Genomic DNA, 18802 nt, shown 5'->3' with positions numbered 1-18802 from the left:
ACGGATAGACAGTCTGATAGGCAGATAGATAGACACATATAACAAGACAGATAGACATATATACCGATCAACATACAGAGGGATAAGCAATTAGGCAGACATATTAGCAGATAGATGTATCGACATATAGACAGACACATAGTTATAGATACGGATAGACAGTCTGATAGGCAGATAGATAGACACATATAACAAGACAGATAGACATATATACCGATCAACATACAGAGGGATAAGCAATTAGGCAGACATATTAGCAGATAGATGTATCGACATATAGACAGACACATAGTTATAGACACGGATAGACAGTCTGATAGGCAGATAGATTGACACATATAGCAAGATAGACAGACATATAGACCGATCAACATACAGAGGGATAAGCAATTAGGCAGACATATTAGCAGATAGATGTATCGACATATAGACAGACACATAGTTATAGACACAGATAGACAGTCTGATAGGCAGATAGATAGACACATATAGCAAGACAGACAGACATATAGACCGATCAACATACAGAGGGTTAAGCAATTAGGCAGACATATTAGCAGATAGATGTATCGACATATAGACAGACACATAGATATAGACACGGATAGACAGTCTGATAGGCAGATAGATAGACACATAAAGCAAGACAGACAGACATATAGACCGATCAACATACAGAGGGATAAGCAATTAGGCAGACATATTAGCAGATAGATGTATCGACATATAGACAGACACATAGTTATAGATACGGATAGACAGTCTGATAGGCAGATAGATAGACACATATAACAAGACAGACAGACATATAGACCGATCAACATACAGAGGGATAAGCAATTAGGCAGACATATTAGCAGATAGATGTATCGACATATAGACAGACACATAGTTATAGACACGGATAGACAGTCTGATAGGCAGATAGATAGACACATATAGCAAGACAGACAGACATATAGACCGATCAACATACAGAGGGATAAGCAATTAGGCAGACATATTAGCAGATAGATGTATCGACATATAGACAGACACATAGATATAGACACGGATAGACAGTCTGATAGGCAGATAGATAGACACATAAAGCAAGACAGACAGACATATAGACCGATCAACATACAGAGGGATAAGCAATTAGGCAGACATATTAGCAGATAGATGTATCGACATATAGACAGACACATAGTTATAGATACGGATAGACAGTCTGATAGGCAGATAGATAGACACATATAACAAGACAGACAGACATATAGACCGATCAACATACAGAGGGATAAGCAATTAGGCAGACATATTAGCAGATAGATGTATCGACATATAGACAGACACATAGTTATAGATACGGATAGACAGTCTGATAGGCAGATAGATAGACACATATAGCAAGACAGACAGACATATAGACCGATCAACATACAGAGGGATAAGCAATTAGGCAGACATATTAGCAGATAGATGTATCGACATATAGACAGACACATAGTTATAGATACGGATAGACAGTCTGATAGGCAGATAGATAGACACATATAACAAGACAGACAGACATATAGACCGATTAACATACAGAGAGATAAGCAATTAGGCAGACATATTAGCAGATAGATGTATCGACATATAGACAGACACATAGTTATAGATACGGATAGACAGTCTGATAGACAGATAGATAGACACATATAACAAGACAGACAGACATATAGACCGATCAACATACAGAGGGATAAGCAATTAGGCAGACATATTAGCAGATAGATGTATCGACATATAGACAGACACATAGTTATAGACACGGATAGACAGTCTGATAGGCAGATAGATAGACACAAATAGCAAGACAGACAGACATATAGACCGATCAACATACAGAGGGATAAGCAATTAGGCAGACATATTAGCAGATATATGTATCGACATATAGACAGACACATAGTTATAGACACGGATAGACAGTCTGATAGGCAGATAGATAGACACATAAAGCAAGACAGACAGACATATAGACCGATCAACATACAGAGGGATAAGCAATTAGGCAGACATATTAGCAGATAGATGTATCGACATATAGACAGACACATAGTTATAGATACGGATAGACAGTCTGATAGGCAGATAGATAGACACATATAGCAAGACAGACAGACATATAGACCGATCAACATACAGAAGGATAAGCAATTAGGCAGACATATTAGCAGATAGATGTATCGACATATAGACAGACACATAGTTATAGATACGGATAGACAGTCTGATAGGCAGATAGATAGACACATATAACAAGACAGACAGACATATAGACCGATCAACATACAGAGGGATAAGCAATTAGGCAGACATATTAGCAGATAGATGTATCGACATATAGACAGACACATAGTTATAGACACGGATAGACAGTCTGATAGGCAGATAGATAGACACATAAAGCAAGACAGACAGACATATAGACCGATCAACATACAGAGGGATAAGCAATTAGGCAGACATATTAGCAGATAGATGTATCGACATATAGACAGACACATAGTTATAGACACGGATAGACAGTCTGGTAGGCAGAAAGATAGACACATATAGCAAGACAGACACACATATAGACCGATCAACATACAGAGGGATAAGCAATTAGGCAGACATATTAGCAGATAGATGTATCGACATATAGACAGACACATAGATATAGACACGGATAGACAGTCTGATAGGCAGATAGATAGACACATATAACAAGACAGACAGACATATAGACCGATTAACATACAGAGAGATAAGCAATTAGGCAGACATATTAGCAGATAGATGTATCGACATATAGACAGACACATAGTTATAGATACGGATAGACAGTCTGATAGGCAGATAGATAGACACATATAACAAGACAGACAGACATATAGACCGATCAACATACAGAGGGATAAGCAATTAGGCAGACATATTAGCAGATAGATGTATCGACATATAGACAGACACATAGTTATAGACACGGATAGACAGTCTGATAGGCAGATAGATAGACACAAATAGCAAGACAGACAGACATATAGACCGATCAACATACAGAGGGATAAGCAATTAGGCAGACATATTAGCAGATATATGTATCGACATATAGACAGACACATAGTTATAGACACGGATAGACAGTCTGATAGGCAGATAGATAGACACATAAAGCAAGACAGACAGACATATAGACCGATCAACATACAGAGGGATAAGCAATTAGGCAGACATATTAGCAGATAGATGTATCGACATATAGACAGACACATAGTTATAGATACGGATAGACAGTCTGATAGGCAGATAGATAGACACATATAGCAAGACAGACAGACATATAGACCGATCAACATACAGAGGGATAAGCAATTAGGCAGACATATTAGCAGATAGATGTATCGACATATAGACAGACACATAGTTATAGATACGGATAGACAGTCTGATAGGCAGATAGATAGACACATATAACAAGACAGACAGACATATAGACCGATCAACATACAGAGGGATAAGCAATTAGGCAGACATATTAGCAGATAGATGTATCGACATATAGACAGACACATAGTTATAGACACGGATAGACAGTCTGATAGGCAGATAGATAGACACATAAAGCAAGACAGACAGACATATAGACCGATCAACATACAGAGGGATAAGCAATTAGGCAGACATATTAGCAGATAGATGTATCGACATATAGACAGACACATAGTTATAGACACGGATAGACAGTCTGGTAGGCAGAAAGATAGACACATATAGCAAGACAGACACACATATAGACCGATCAACATACAGAGGGATAAGCAATTAGGCAGACATATTAGCAGATAGATGTATCGACATATAGACAGACACATAGATATAGACACGGATAGACAGTCTGATAGGCAGATAGATAGACACATATAGCAAGACAGACAGACATATAGACCGATCAACATACAGAGGGATAAGCAATTAGGAAGACATATTAGCAGATAGATGTATCGACATATAGACAGACACACACATATATATATATATATATAAATACGGATAAACAGTCTGATAGGCAGATAGATAGACACATATAGCAAGACAGACAGACATATAGACCGATCAACATACATAGGGATAAGCAATTAGGCAGACATATTAGGAGATAGATGTATCGACATATAGACAGACACATAGATAAAGATACGGATAGACAGTCTGGTAGGCATATAGATAGACACATATAGCAAGACAGACAGACATAACGACAGGTAAACGGATGGATTGATAGTAATACAATAACGACTATCAAGTAGCTCAGACAAAACGCATTGTTACAAAACTGTACACGACACCTTTCACCGCTCTGTATGCTCTTCATATTAGTAATATTTAAAGCAAATACGCATCCGAACTATTCAAGAAAAAATAAACTCTGTCTGATGTGTAAGAAGTTCACACTTAAAAGGGATATTTTCTTCTGATATATTGAATATTCCTATATTTGGCTATGATCAGCAAGTTTATCATATGTCATCTCGAAGTAGTGCTTTTGAAATAAAATTACAATTATACATGGATGTTTTCAAATGTCCCGAGAAATAAGTAAATATATTTTTGTTATTTGATTCTAAAACAGAGCGGTTACTTTAATCTTATATTCGCATATATTAATGTTATGTCCTGTTAAGTCACTAGGATAAAGTTTGCGACTTCGGTTTTCGTTTTAAGATGACTCGACCAAGGTCACGCAAAGTTCCACAAGTTTTGCCAGCACAACAGTGGTGCGAACAACAACGACAACAGCAGCAGTTACAAGCCCTCCCGATACATCGGAGGTACAATTTCGGATATCTGGTCCAAGAACTATAAACAGTTGTGGTTCTTACCAACTCAAGGCTGAACAAATTTCTGGTCACCAAGGGATGGCGTTAACATACAATTGGCAACTGATAACACCTGCCGAGAAGCTGGAAAATTCTTCTTTTTCTTCTAAGGCACTTCAAAATGCGACAGGTTTGTAGTTTCTTATCGCTACATAACAATAATAATAATAATACAACCACGAAGACGAAAGAAAGGGGTTCCAAGAGAAATATCTTACATTTAGTTAATTACTATATCAATTAATCCTTGAGATTAATGACTTGGAAATGTACATTTCAAATTGTACAGAAACCACCTGCGTCATTCCCATTCTCTAATTTAAAATCTTGAAGGTATCCTGCCTATCGATGCAACAACCTTGACTCTTGGAATTGAGTATAATTTAACATTGACTGTTACAAACTATATGGATACGTCCAAGACTCACTATCACACGATTACAGTAGTGGATGGCTTGACACCAGTGCTGCAGATTAAACCGATTAATGTGATTCCGAATAAGGTCAGATCCTTAACAAGGTAAGAACTATATCCCCCCCCCCCGCCCCACCCCACCAAAAAAAACAAACAATGAATATGGCTTACTAATATCTGCTAGAACAACGGAGAGCGGCGGCATAAGCTGAATTTAATAGAAGGAGTTGTCGATGTCCGTTATTGAGGGAACAATGCCTTCTTGTGCACCCAGTACTCATAGCTGGTACAGTAACTACTGTTTATGTCCTGTTACACATGTTAATGCGCATGTTACGAACACAAAGTAGTAAGTATTACTGATGCATGGTTGTGGAGCATGAACAGTATAGTTGCTGTATCAGCTATGAGTATCGGCTCTCTTGGGTGTGATTTTGCAGACTAGATCACTTATCCACGGCTGCGTTACATTGGATTGGATTAAATATACGTTGATCACGTCATTTAAGTTACAAAATTCACACCATGAATATATATTTTAACTATGGCATCTTATCCACACAATGCATATACCCGCCTTGTAATATCTAAAAGCATGAAGAAAATATCTTCCATCATGCCTCGGCTAGATGAAAGTTTGATTTTGTGGCATGATATAAAATGAGTTGGATTCTTCACAGCCGAAATACCATAGAGCCTATAGTGGCACTCATTTGTATTACAATAGGACAATGCTTTATGTTAACGTTGTACAGACTATTGTACTACTCTACACTGTCATTCGTTGTCTGTTTGAGCAGATTCACTTATTAAGATTGCATTACTTTCTGTAAATCTTAAAGTTTTGAACCACAGTAAAACTGGATTGTGCGGATAAATCTGGTAAATCGGTAGCATGTTCTATTAGGATTGCAATAACAACAAAGAATATGTGTAAGCCCAACAAATGCATCAACTGGATTTGTTGGATTTACACATATCGTCAGTTCTTACTGTAATCCTAATAGCACATTGCTACCGATTTATAGCACGATCCAGTTTTTACTTTGGTACAAAACTTTAAGATTAACAGTAGTAACTGTGTTCTCTGTATGTATCGTATGTCTTTTTGAGCACGGATAAAATGTGTATTTGTCTCTTTATCCTTTCAGAGGTTGTGTAAAATGATCGACGCCTATCCCTTTCTTTCCTATTCTTTTCCCCTATATCCCAGAATCAGGTTGGAGGCTTACGTCACATACTCATTCGGAGACAACTGCAAGGTCGAAGTAACACGTACCGCATACCAATGGACTTCAAATATGTCTAATCTGTTACCAAATGTTACTAACAAACGAGAGCTTGTGATTCCACCACACACTCTGCCAGGTAAAGCTTTGATGAAACAATTGAAAACACTTGTTTCAGATGGATGTGTTTGTAACGTACTGTACTTTCAAGTCTTGAGTGGACAGTTACAGACAAACATATACACTTGTGGTCTATTACTTTAAGTAAAAGACAATCGTTGTCCAAACGATTAAATTAAAATACATTTTAAGTTCAACCTTCATAGTCATTCTCTCAAAATCTTAAAATGTATTTTAATTGCCTCGAACTTCAAATCAGCTACTGAACGTAAACGTAAAGAAATCGATTGGATCTTTTGTATTAAGTCTCACATCACCGGCCTCAACAAAGACTTGGGACCCCTTAACAACTATCAGTTCTACAAGCATATGTAATCCGTTCTTTGCTCCTTAATCCGCTTCCTGTATAGTCATGGTTTATTTGGTTTCATTCCATCAATGCAACTTACACTTATCTAGCGTCATACTTTCATTGTGTTACACTTTGTAATTTTCCTTCGACTGCCAAGTATTGCTGACAAAGATTTCAGGGGGACCGAAAATTCCAATACATTTTCTAAAACTTTACTCCTTATTTGTCATATCTTATTTCTCTGGGTTTCTCTAATAATATATATATATATATAAATATATATATATATATATATATATATATATATATATATATATATATATATATATATATATATATATATATATATTCATCCTTCTGAAAGCTTTCTCTCTAACAACCCGAGCCCTAGGGTAACGTACATCCTAGTAACTTATTAACCATTTCCACATTTCCTAGTCGTGACTGATAACACGCACAGATTTATCCGTAAAAAAAAAAAATACTTTCGTTACCTACCACCCAGGTTTAAACGGTAAAGATCTTCTACAATATCATCATTTTTTTTTACATCTTATTTGGTTTTGTAACACACAGTTGGTGCATCAGTTATGTTTAGTGCTACAGTGACTTCTACTATTGCTGAGACGGACGTTACTGTCGGTGATAACATAATTATAACCATCATAGCATCACCTCTTGTGGCCCATATACGTGGCGCTAGTCAAAGGAAAGTTGGCCCAGATGATATGATTGAGCTTGATGGTTCGCTTTCATCAGACCCTGATGAGCCAGAAGGGAAAAATATAAGCACTCTTCAATTTGAATGGACCTGTTTAAAGGTTTGTAATCTTACTTGTTTTTTTCGAAAGTTATTATAGATGTGATTCAATACTAAGTACATACAAGATGAACACATTATAATAGTTCCAAAATTATCCAAAACAAAACACTAAAACACATCAAATTAGAGCAAAACACCAAATCAAGAAGGGCAGGGTGGGGGGGGGGGAAGGAAAGAGAAACGGTTTACTAGTAGCAATAGCTTCAAATTCTGCTCTGGCACCGTTTGCCATTATCGGGTTTTCTCTGTCCGTCTCTGACTAAAAGCTATAGTTGGTTGCAATTGCTACGAAATTCATCAATATCCACTCACACCTAAAATGTTATTTTGCATATTTTTTATGAACAATATTGACTTCCCTGTGTGCGATTCGTAAAATGAAAATCACGTGTTTATTCGTTCACATTATATTTACCAATAATCAAGTGTGATGTTTCTGTTGTTGTAAAGGTGCCTACTAAACCATCATGTGACATCGGGCAAGATAGAACTCTCGAGAAGCTGAGATTTAGTTCATCCATGCTTGGACTAGGAGAATTTGAGATCAATCTGAAAGTGACCAAAGACAACAGGGAGATGACGTCATCAATAATATTAGAAGTGCAGAAAAATCCAGTACATTTGGTAGGTACACGTCATTGTTATTGTTGTTGTCACTGCTGTAGATAGAAATTATTATTATAAACACACGGTAAAGGGACAGTCACTGCCTGAATTCCTATAAAAGTTATGAAGAAGGATTTGAAACTTCTTAAGACTTAATATGATCTGGATAGCAGATTTGTCAGTCAAACTTGTAGTTATTTTCTTATAACGTGGAGTTTCGTAATGATTTTTAACTATTTAGTTGCCAGCGTGATAACAAATAATAAAATTTAGGTACAACATTTATGTTGACTTATTTGAGATTGTTGAAACAAACAGAAGCTGCCATTAGGTTGTATTTCTGTAAAAAAAAAAAGTGTTCATTTTGATGAATGATCTTTTAATCATATTGAGCTCTGTGATGGAAGTGACTTAGCAATTTTTAAATGACCTGGTGTCACAAAACATGTTTACGGTTCACCAAGAAAAGACAAAAATGGTTTTCGGCTATGAGTTTTAAAAACAATTTTAAGGGCGCCTTATCGAAAACAGTGTATTTAAGGTAATACTTTTGGTTGATTTGTATAGTTATCGTTATCATCAAATTAGCCTTTTCAAATATTCTAGAGATTTTGCATTGTTTCAAAATCGAATCTCTATTTAAACACCAAAAAAACTGTTATGGGAAAACAAATTACTCCCAAGTCCTTCTGTTTCTTGATCTATACCACTCTACAATTCAAATCTTTCAACCTCTCAAATGATTATGAACTGAAGGAGGAAGGAAGTTTTTCTCCTTGGTACGAAACAGAGATAATTAGTATATATAAAGCAATTTTCTCTGTTGGTCTCATTAAAAACTTGCAAAATATCAAGTTTGACTTACATTTTGGAAATATCATGCAATTGATATATTCTAGTTCGTAAATACTGATGCTGACGATGACGATGATTCATATTATTATTTTGGTCTGTTATATAGATAAAAATGACCACCAGAGGTGACAGAAACCAGTTTCGAGATGATGAAGACGTATACATACAGGCTAACATACGCATTATGGAACTACTTGCAATAGGAGATTTGCATGTCACGTGGCAAGAAAAAAATAATATGCTGGACAATACCACTTGGAGGTTCGGTCTTACAGAATACACGGTGGTTGCTCGAGATGATCAATTCACGACTCACATAGTGATACCAGCGAGTAAGATGTTTTATTGTGTTGTATCATAATACTTAATAATAATAATTAAGAATGTACAACCAAAATGAAGAGAGTGATCGATGACATATAACTCCTTAAAACAAATCGGGGCATGTGCATTTGGGGATCGTAAAAATAAAATAAAATCTTGGGGTCTTGGAGGTGCTACGGTGGTCAGCAATTGAAAATTTGACTTCTGTATCTTCAAAAAAAAAAACAATTGAATTTGAAATTTAGATGGATGATTCATTATATATAAAACATGAATCTAACATTTAACAGCTAATAGCATCACAGATATTGTTTGCCTAATGTCTGGAACTTGTTGAATGATTCATCAATGCTGTGAATTGCATGTGAAATTTGTGTCAACTCCTATCGGCCATTTTGAAAAGTGTAGCGACAAAATGTACTCTCTAAACCAGTAATCCTGGGCTTCTGATTAAAAATGACGGCATTTTCTTGGGAAAAGATACATTTTATTGCAGCAGTGCTTGATGCATCATCGTCATGGACGCCTCTACCGTGAGGAGCAATGGTCTCATTTTGGTCAAACGACCACCCATCGACGGGTCGTTGAATTTGGCAATTTAACGATCACTGTAATAACCATTTGTCAGCGTCATCGACGTCTTTAGTTCAGTCATAATTGTCAATTGCATTGTCATTATAATCATCATTTTTAACCACCAATCGTCGTGCCATAGTATCATCTGCGACGCGATCTGTATTGCCATCAATATTGCCATTGATGTCGACGCAACAGTTGCATTAAAAAAACGTCAGAATGAACATACATTATGTTTCAAGTTAAACGTTTGAACCAATTAAATTTAAAAAAAAAAAGTATTTCCATTGTTTTTTTTCTCACTCTAGGTGAAACAGAACCTGGAATATCATACAGTATCTTCATAATTACTACTTTAACACATACTGAGGCAACTTACGCCATGTTTAACTTTTCTATCTACTCGTCCATCCATCAATGTCAAGTTGAAACTACACAATACGAAGAAATGGAACCGGTGAATATATTTGCTTCCGATCATGTTTGCTTCTGTTAATGTTTGCTTCTGAAATTTAATGATTCTACTTCACCTTTCATTATCGTTCTGTCAGAGCTTTCTTCATTGTGCGGTAGGCTTCAATCGGTGTTAATGATCACGTAACACTTTGTCATGAACAATACGTACTTGACAGTCCATGTAGAGAGTACCATTTTTTTTACAGAATGAACTGTATGTTTAAGTGCAGCCAGATAAATCACAATGAAATTCTGCAATCTTAAATTTACTTTAATTCTAAGTCAAGATCGCCGCCTTTTTCGATCAAATATTTGTCTGCGTTTTTAATTGATTGATACGCTGCCCTGATTATTCCGAAAATATGTATTATCTACAATGCTTACAGTTTTTGTATATATATATATATATATATATATATATATATATATATATATATATATATATATATATATATATATATATATATATATATATATATATATATATATATATTATATATATATATATATATATTTATATGTATGTATGTATATATGTATGTATATACTACATATAATAATGATGTCTTTTTCAACTAACTCCTTCGCAATTTTGTCATTTTATTTTATGCTGACAATAAAGTTGACTATCAGAGCGACTGGTTGTTTTTCGGATTCTGATACCCAACCTTTGACCTACCAGCCTTTCTTAAGGTTCGAATTAGATGGAGGAGATGACGTAACGATTGTACTCGGTGGAAGTAGAGGAGACGTTGAACAGATAGTCATAGCTACTCCTATTGTCTACGATAGGGAATCCGTAACTGTTGGACTGAAAGTATGTTTTATTTTCATTACGACCTTCAAGAAATCAGACATTCTTGTTAGAAGCTTTTAACTAATATTAGTTAAGGCCACCAGGTACCAAAAATTCTAGATGCTAAATTAGCAAGACTTCCTGGATCACTTCAAGCCTCCTGTACACCCGAGATACTTTTGCAATTTGCAATTTGCCTTCAAAGGAAGAACCACACGAACCCCCCCCCCCCTCCCCTACGAAAAATATATGTCTGTAATAGTCAATGAATTTAAATGTGCTAATGCCAATTGAATCTCTCCTCCAATGTCATGCTTTAATGCACTCGTACTGACAGTACAAATAGTTCGAGCCCTTTTTCTGATAGAAACAGGATACTCATAATATTCGTACTATTTGTACTATTTGTACTATCCATGCTATTCATACTATTCATACCATCCATACTATTCATACTGTCAATGCGAGTCCATTGAATCAGGACATGAAAGCGCAGTATGGAAAGAAAAAAAATTATTCCACTGGGTGGTCTGTAACAGAGCCCTGTTAAGCTGACAAGTATACACGTTTAACTGGGTGAGGGAGACGAGAGTTACAGACCCAAAATTACCATTCATGAATGCACAACTATGAAAGTTGAGATGTAATAAAGCGTCTTAATTTAACAAGATATGGTTATTGGGTGAAACAATTTCCTGAATAACAATACAATCATATGATTTACTGAAATACAATTTTTTTGTCATATGAGGTAGTCTTTAGTCTGATTATTTCTTGTAAGTAGGAATATTGTTAGAATTCGTTGGAAGAAAAGGAGGGGATACAAATATTCTGTGCCAGATCCCAACCCCAAGTTTGGACACTTGTAATATTTGCTTCAGGTAGGAAAACATAGAGGACATGAGGTTTAAAATGAGCAATATCTTCACGAAAGTGTTTATCTATACATGGTTTTGTTTTCTTGTCAACAGGTGTGTTTTGTTTACATTTTCGAAGTCCTATTTCTACGAGATAAAAGAGTTAATTTATTGTGTTCTACTTCAATTCTCAAAAGGTATGTGACACACGAATGACATGCATCGATGTTAGTTCCAACACTGGATACATTTCTCGGAATACCACATTGACCGAGGCGGAAATCGAGACCTTCATCACAGAGAGGATCACAAACGAATTGATGAAAGGTAAGAATTGTTGATATGCGAAATATTAATAGAAAAAATATGAAAACGATGCATCGCCATTATAACAGTTGGTTCCTTTATATTGAAGCAATATTTTGCCCAAACTACCATACATTAGTAATATATTTACAATTGATTAACTAAAGAAACTCGTTTGGCTCCATACTTAATGAAGTTTTTTTTTTGGAGGTCCGTTCTCAACATTTCGTCACCTAGACACTTTTCATACAAATATGTATGATAAATATGCAAATAGCGTATAAGAAAGTGCCTTTCTTTTTATTTATTCCACTGTTTTATGTAAATTGGAATAATGAGGATAATAAATGACACTAGATATTTTTCATATGAATATTTATAATAATAATAATGATGCAAATATCATATAGGGACGTGAACTTTTTTTTGCATGTTGCTGTATTATAAGTTCCTGGGGGGGGGGGGCATGCTGGGGACAGAAGCGTGGTTGTGTGATTGTTTTCTTCTAAAAATTGTCTCCTTTGTTTCTCATACTGAATGGAAGGAGCCCATGTAATAATCTCACCCGAGTTTTTTTTTTCTGGTTTCCTCCTGAGTATAAATTTCTTTCAATAATAATTGTGTTCTTTCATCTTCCTTGCCAAGGCAAAGTATGGAAGAAGAAAATCGTCGAAACTCCACAAACTCAAATCGGTTTTCATCAGTCATGACTTGTAATATGACAAATGTATTCATCTCACGTTCATTATTGTAATTTTCTTTCTACTGTAGGAAACATCGGAACAGCATTTATCAACACTGTTAGCCTTTCGAGCTTGGATAGAAAGCTGATGCACGAACAACAGAGACGTAGACGAGACGTCAACGTTGAAGTGCACGTAAATACTGCTGACATCAATACTGTTTTGATCGTTGTTAATAACGTCGACCTCGACGAATCGAAGGACAACGTATTGACTAGAGTCGGAAATTACCAAATACAAATCTTGGATATGATTGCTAGTTCCGGCCCACCTGACACAAGTGACGGAGACGTAATCTTGATCTTCTTCCCTCAGATGGTGCAACAAAGCTTCACAGAAGCCAACATTGGTACGCTTTACTAAAAGTTAAACATGTATAACGATAAAGCACGTTTTGTGTATGGAAATAATACTTGTGTAAAAGTAAGTTGGCCTGACGTTTCGATCCTAGCAGGATCTTCTTCAAAGGCTAAATGACAAGTAACAGTAACAGAAGGGACAAAAACATGCACAAAATACAGACAGGTTAATGAGCATATGTGAACACAAAGAGATAGATGTAAGAGGATTAGTAGACAAGGGATGGAGAGAAGGAAGAAAGAAACCAAGGAGGGAGGGGAGACAGAAGAAAAGTTAGTCATGTCCTTCCTGAATGTTGAGCCCATGAGGTTGAATGGTGCAAAGGTGTCTCTTTGCTGATTCGTACTAGGTCAGGACGGCTACCTAATGATTCAACCCCCTGTAGGGACATATCGTTAATGGTATGGTTGGCAAGTTCTGTTGGGAAGTTCTGTGTTCACCATGCTCATTAATCTGTCTGTATTCTGTGCGTGTTTTTGTCCCTTCTAGGATCGAAATGTCAGGCCAACTTATTTTTACACATTCTCCTACACAGGCTCTCTAGTGGATACGCAGTTTGCTAACAGTTTTATTTCATTTGAAAATAATACTTACCTGTTTAGAGATGGAGCTTTTGGTGGTGGTACATATTTTCACGGTTTTACGCTTTACATTTACAGTTTCATTATTCCGTAAATCACTTTGAGTGATAATATTGTCCTGTATAATATCTGTTTACTTTCATTCTAATGAGAAACTTAATAGGACATTCAGGAATCATGTTTATCATGGTGAAGGGTATTTTTCGATGGTTCTTGGATTCATTTGAAATAACTCATTTAAATGATAAATATATAGATTTAACTATTTATTTTATTATATAATTGCTAACTTCAGAGTGAGAATAGCAATGCTTACTTCGCCTATCACGATGTGTTCTCAATTTTCACAGGTCAACTTGAAGCGTGAACAAAATTCAACTGCTATAATCAGCTAATCCAGGACAGTCATTATTTTTGATTTCCTTTCCTTAACAGATACCCAACTTGAGGCATTACGTAAAATTATGGAGAAAGCAAAAGACGAAGGACATCAGCTGTCTTATGAGACTGTAGATAGGACCTTAACCGCCCTGAGTACCACAGGTGAAAAGGTGAAGAGTAAAGGATGGTCGCAAACGAAAAGAGAATCGCAACTTCATGAAATCAGGTAAAATAATACTAAAAGAAATTGGGAATGTTACGTATGTCAAATCAAATCAAAGGAGTTTAACCTCTGGTCGACCTCGCGAGAGGTCCTACGTGTGTGTTGCTGAAGACAAACAGGTTTATATGTTGGCTTGGATGGTGTTGCGTACCATACCGCTACCGACAACCATTTCGCTACTTGATACATGTCTTGTTATGACATCTAAATGCACCATGATGAGCTGTCAAACATATAGGCGAATCGCAACATGTTTTCTTTCAGTTACGACAACAGTATGTTTTTTGCATTGTGTTGACATATGAAATATGATTTTCAATAGCTATAACTATTCAAATGAATAAGTTATACTTTCCAGATATCCCATAGCAGCACACCTCTCCTTCTCCGCCCTTCCGGCGGAGAAGATTAGGAGGAGATTAGTGAGCGGTTTAATTAAAAATATTATTAAAAAAATATGCAACAATATTTCATTAAAAAAAATATTAGCTAGACATGCAACGAAGGGTACAATTGTACCCATAAATAGGTTATCAGCATAAATGTTAATGCTTTACATTTCTATGATCTTCAACAGTGAATTGATACAAATATAATCATTACAAATTCTCCTCCTGTTTTCTTTCGCTAGTAATATTTACATATTTATGTTGTTTTTAATATTAATATTTTTCTTTGGTTTTTAGTATTTTCTATTTTTCTTTGTTATTACTATTTTACATTGTTCTTTAGTTATTAATATTGACTTTGCTTTTTCCTTGGTTATCATATTTAATTTAATTTTTACCTCGTTTTGTTTGTGTTTAACACGCTACAGAGAATTGCGGATTATGGCTTTGCAACAATTGGGGAAAGCGCTCAACATCGAATCAAATTTAGTTTTCAATATACGCGGAAATAGGATGGGTATATTTAGCTTTTTACCACAGGAAGATACTTGGCTACAGCATGATAACCTTCATGTGTTTCTACGACCTGGCGACTCAATACAAAACATGTAGGTCAAATTTTATTTTCGTGATGTTTTGTTATTTTAATATAATTCTGATTCGTTTTTAAAATGAAATTGGTATATTTTAGCTTCCTTGAATACGTTTTTCTAAATTAAAGAGAAACCAGATCATGGGTTTGTGGTAAGAATTGAGACAATTTACAAGAACAAATGAATAATTGGACGAGATTATAATATGTAGCTAGGAGTGAAAAATAAATAAATACCCAAACAACGCTGTATTGAATGGGTATCTTCCATGGGTGATTGAAAATTCAAAGCAATAACATGAGAAGGTCATAACAACAGGTTTAATATTGTAGATATTAAAGTCGTCTCCATATCACAAAAATACACATTTCAATAAATAAAGGAAATCAAAAAGAAAGGAAAATGAATCAGATGTGGTTGCTGTCATATTTAGACTTGATCTCAAGGGCGTAGGAACCGGGGGGGCTGGGGGGGCGCTAGCCCCCCCAGTGAAAAATGTGGAGGGGCGGAAGTATCATTCCGCCCCCCCCCCCCGCTTCGCAAGTCAGAAAACCCCTTTTTCATTTCCAAATGAGAAAAAAAAATCTCATTTGGAGCACCAAATTGCATCTAAGGCCTGGTGAAAATACAAAATTAAGTTTACAAAATGGAGTGGGTGTTGAAGTGTGCTATATCGCACCAAATTGCATCTGAGGCTACCTGGAAATGCAAAAAATTCCAAAGGGGAGGGGGACACCCCCTCCCCTTAGACCCCTCTCCCAGGCCGGCTATCAGTCTTCAGCCCACCCCCCCCACTCAAAAGTACCTTCCTACGCCACTGCTTGATCTCGTCTCTTGATCGTCTTGATCGTCTCGATCGTCTTGATGGTCTCGTCTCTTGATCTCGACTTGACTTCAATCTCGTCTGTGCAAGCTACATTGAATCTGCGCGATACCTCCCACGCAGAATAACAGTTTTTGTTACTACTTGTTCATCACGGTGACATAAAATACTATAGTGATGGCTATGGCGGGCCATCAGTCTCAAATCGTGGAGAATCGACATATTCCGATTTAAATCGACATATACCAATTTAAAAAAAAGTCCAAGGAAATTGACTTCTATACCGATTTAATTCGACATATCATCGATTTAAGCTGGTAGATGTCGATTTAAATTGACATATACCGATTTGTTTTACATATCATCGATTCAAATTGGTATATATATATGTCGATATAAATCGGTATATGTCGATTTAAACTGGTATAAGTCGGTATATGTGGATTTAAATCGGTATAAGTCGATTCCCCACGATTTGAGACTGATGGCCCGCCAAAGATGGCTTGGTTTGAGCCTGCTATGATAAGTAAAAAAAACCTCATGTGTGTGTATTTTAATTTCTCTACGAGAAATATTTTTTGTCAAAAAGTTCAATTTGATCGTTTCAATTTCAGGTTTGGGTATAACTGGTGTTCCGATGACGTGGTTTGTGACGGCCTCAATGCAATACTAATTGAATTGGATGATTTGGATAAAAATGTAACAAAATGCTCCAATTTCACTGATGTACAGCTACTCAACCCAATTACAGGTATAGTATATTGTGAAATAAATGTGTCAAAACCATTGATTCCGAAAAGCGAAAGTGATTTTTTTAGTTACGTTCATCAAAAAAAAAGGGGTTTAGTTTACCGTCAGATCACGTTTCGAAGAAATGTTACCGATATTATAAACAATTCCAAAACCTTTACCTAAGAAAGAAAAAAAAAACAATAGCTGTCGATATAAGTGTTATTAAGTTTAACACTAAAGCTATGCAGCCAACACAAAAATTGACCCAATTAGTTGTTTGCGGTATATAAAACCTACAAACCCGAACATAACGATCTATATCTGACATATGCAATTAGTCATCTCCCCTTTAGGGAGGGGTGTGGGGGGGGGGGTTAAGCAAGAGTGGAAAAGGTTTTTAAAAGTAACTAGAAAGGATTAGATTTTGCTGTCTAAGAATTGTTGTTTTGTTTATTATTTTTTTACAGGTAATCCAGAAGCTATTACTTCTTTGGAGGATCGAATGGAACTGAACTTTACGCTGGTATCAGGTGACCTATCGGATTGCGTATGCAAATTCTGGAATGAAACTACTGGCAAACTTGAAGAGACCGGCGTGATCACATCCACACACGATGGTCATGTGATCTGTAAGACCGACCATCTAACTAGCTTCGTTGTAGTCAGGGCAACACATGTGCCCGGGTCAGGTAAATTAATTTAGGCGATTGAGAAAATCATACGCAGCCATGATATAGAAAGGCTGAAGGAATATGGACGAGGACTATTCATACAAGACCGTAATGCCCTAAGTGGGTAATAACTTGACAAGTCGTACAGAACCTCCTCCCCCCTAGAACCCCCCCCCCCCCCATGGAAAGAAGGACAAAGAAATACTCAGACGGTATCAGTGGAACTAGACATAATTAAGAACACTCTCAGAATTGACCAAAGTCAGGATAGGGGGGGGGGGGGGGGAGTGGAAGCAACAGGGGCTACATACTATGAGCACATGATTAATCAGAGATCACGGGAAATATGAGACACCCGACATGGAAAACATTATAGTGTATTCTCAATTTCATTATAAACTTAGAAAGGGTGCAAAATGGAATCCCGGTGACGTAATTGTCCCAAAGGAATTTCTCACGAGGCCTTTACGTACCATAGACAATGTAAAACTATGGGCAGCGGGTACCTGCTTTCCTATAAGACAGTTTGGAGGGAAAAGTGACTGTTACGTAATACTATAGTTTCTAGTGAATACAGGTTAATACAAATCAAAACACATTGATGTCTTCATGACTTTAAAGCTGTTGTTCAAACTAAGAAAGTATGCTAGAAGACATCGTACTTTCAAACCCAGTAGACAACCGTAGGTCGGAACA

General features: G+C 36.3%; 1 protein-coding gene across 3 annotated transcripts in view; it reads left to right on the top strand.

Moving 5' to 3' along the window:
• LOC139983449 (uncharacterized) overlaps positions 1-18802 on the top strand; it is a 32303-nt gene that overhangs the window by 11722 nt on the left and 1779 nt on the right. For all 3 annotated transcript variants that reach the window (XM_071996999.1, XM_071996997.1, XM_071996998.1), the window contains 14 exons: positions 4741-5025; positions 5229-5415; positions 6524-6678; positions 7588-7832; positions 8285-8458; positions 9402-9627; positions 10504-10652; positions 11274-11468; positions 12502-12631; positions 13382-13702; positions 14730-14901; positions 15716-15895; positions 17318-17454; positions 17903-18124. In XM_071996999.1, coding sequence (XP_071853100.1) covers positions 4741-5025; positions 5229-5415; positions 6524-6678; positions 7588-7832; positions 8285-8458; positions 9402-9627; positions 10504-10652; positions 11274-11468; positions 12502-12631; positions 13382-13702; positions 14730-14901; positions 15716-15895; positions 17318-17454; positions 17903-18124 — 2778 coding nt within the window. The remainder of the gene's footprint in view (positions 1-4740; positions 5026-5228; positions 5416-6523; positions 6679-7587; positions 7833-8284; positions 8459-9401; positions 9628-10503; positions 10653-11273; positions 11469-12501; positions 12632-13381; positions 13703-14729; positions 14902-15715; positions 15896-17317; positions 17455-17902; positions 18125-18802) is intronic.

The sequence above is a fragment of the Apostichopus japonicus genome, chromosome 16 (genome assembly GCF_037975245.1).
Source record: "Apostichopus japonicus isolate 1M-3 chromosome 16, ASM3797524v1, whole genome shotgun sequence".
In the NCBI taxonomy this organism is placed as follows: domain Eukaryota; kingdom Metazoa; phylum Echinodermata; class Holothuroidea; order Aspidochirotida; family Stichopodidae; genus Apostichopus; species Apostichopus japonicus.
This window is presented reverse-complemented; position numbering and strand designations above follow the sequence as displayed.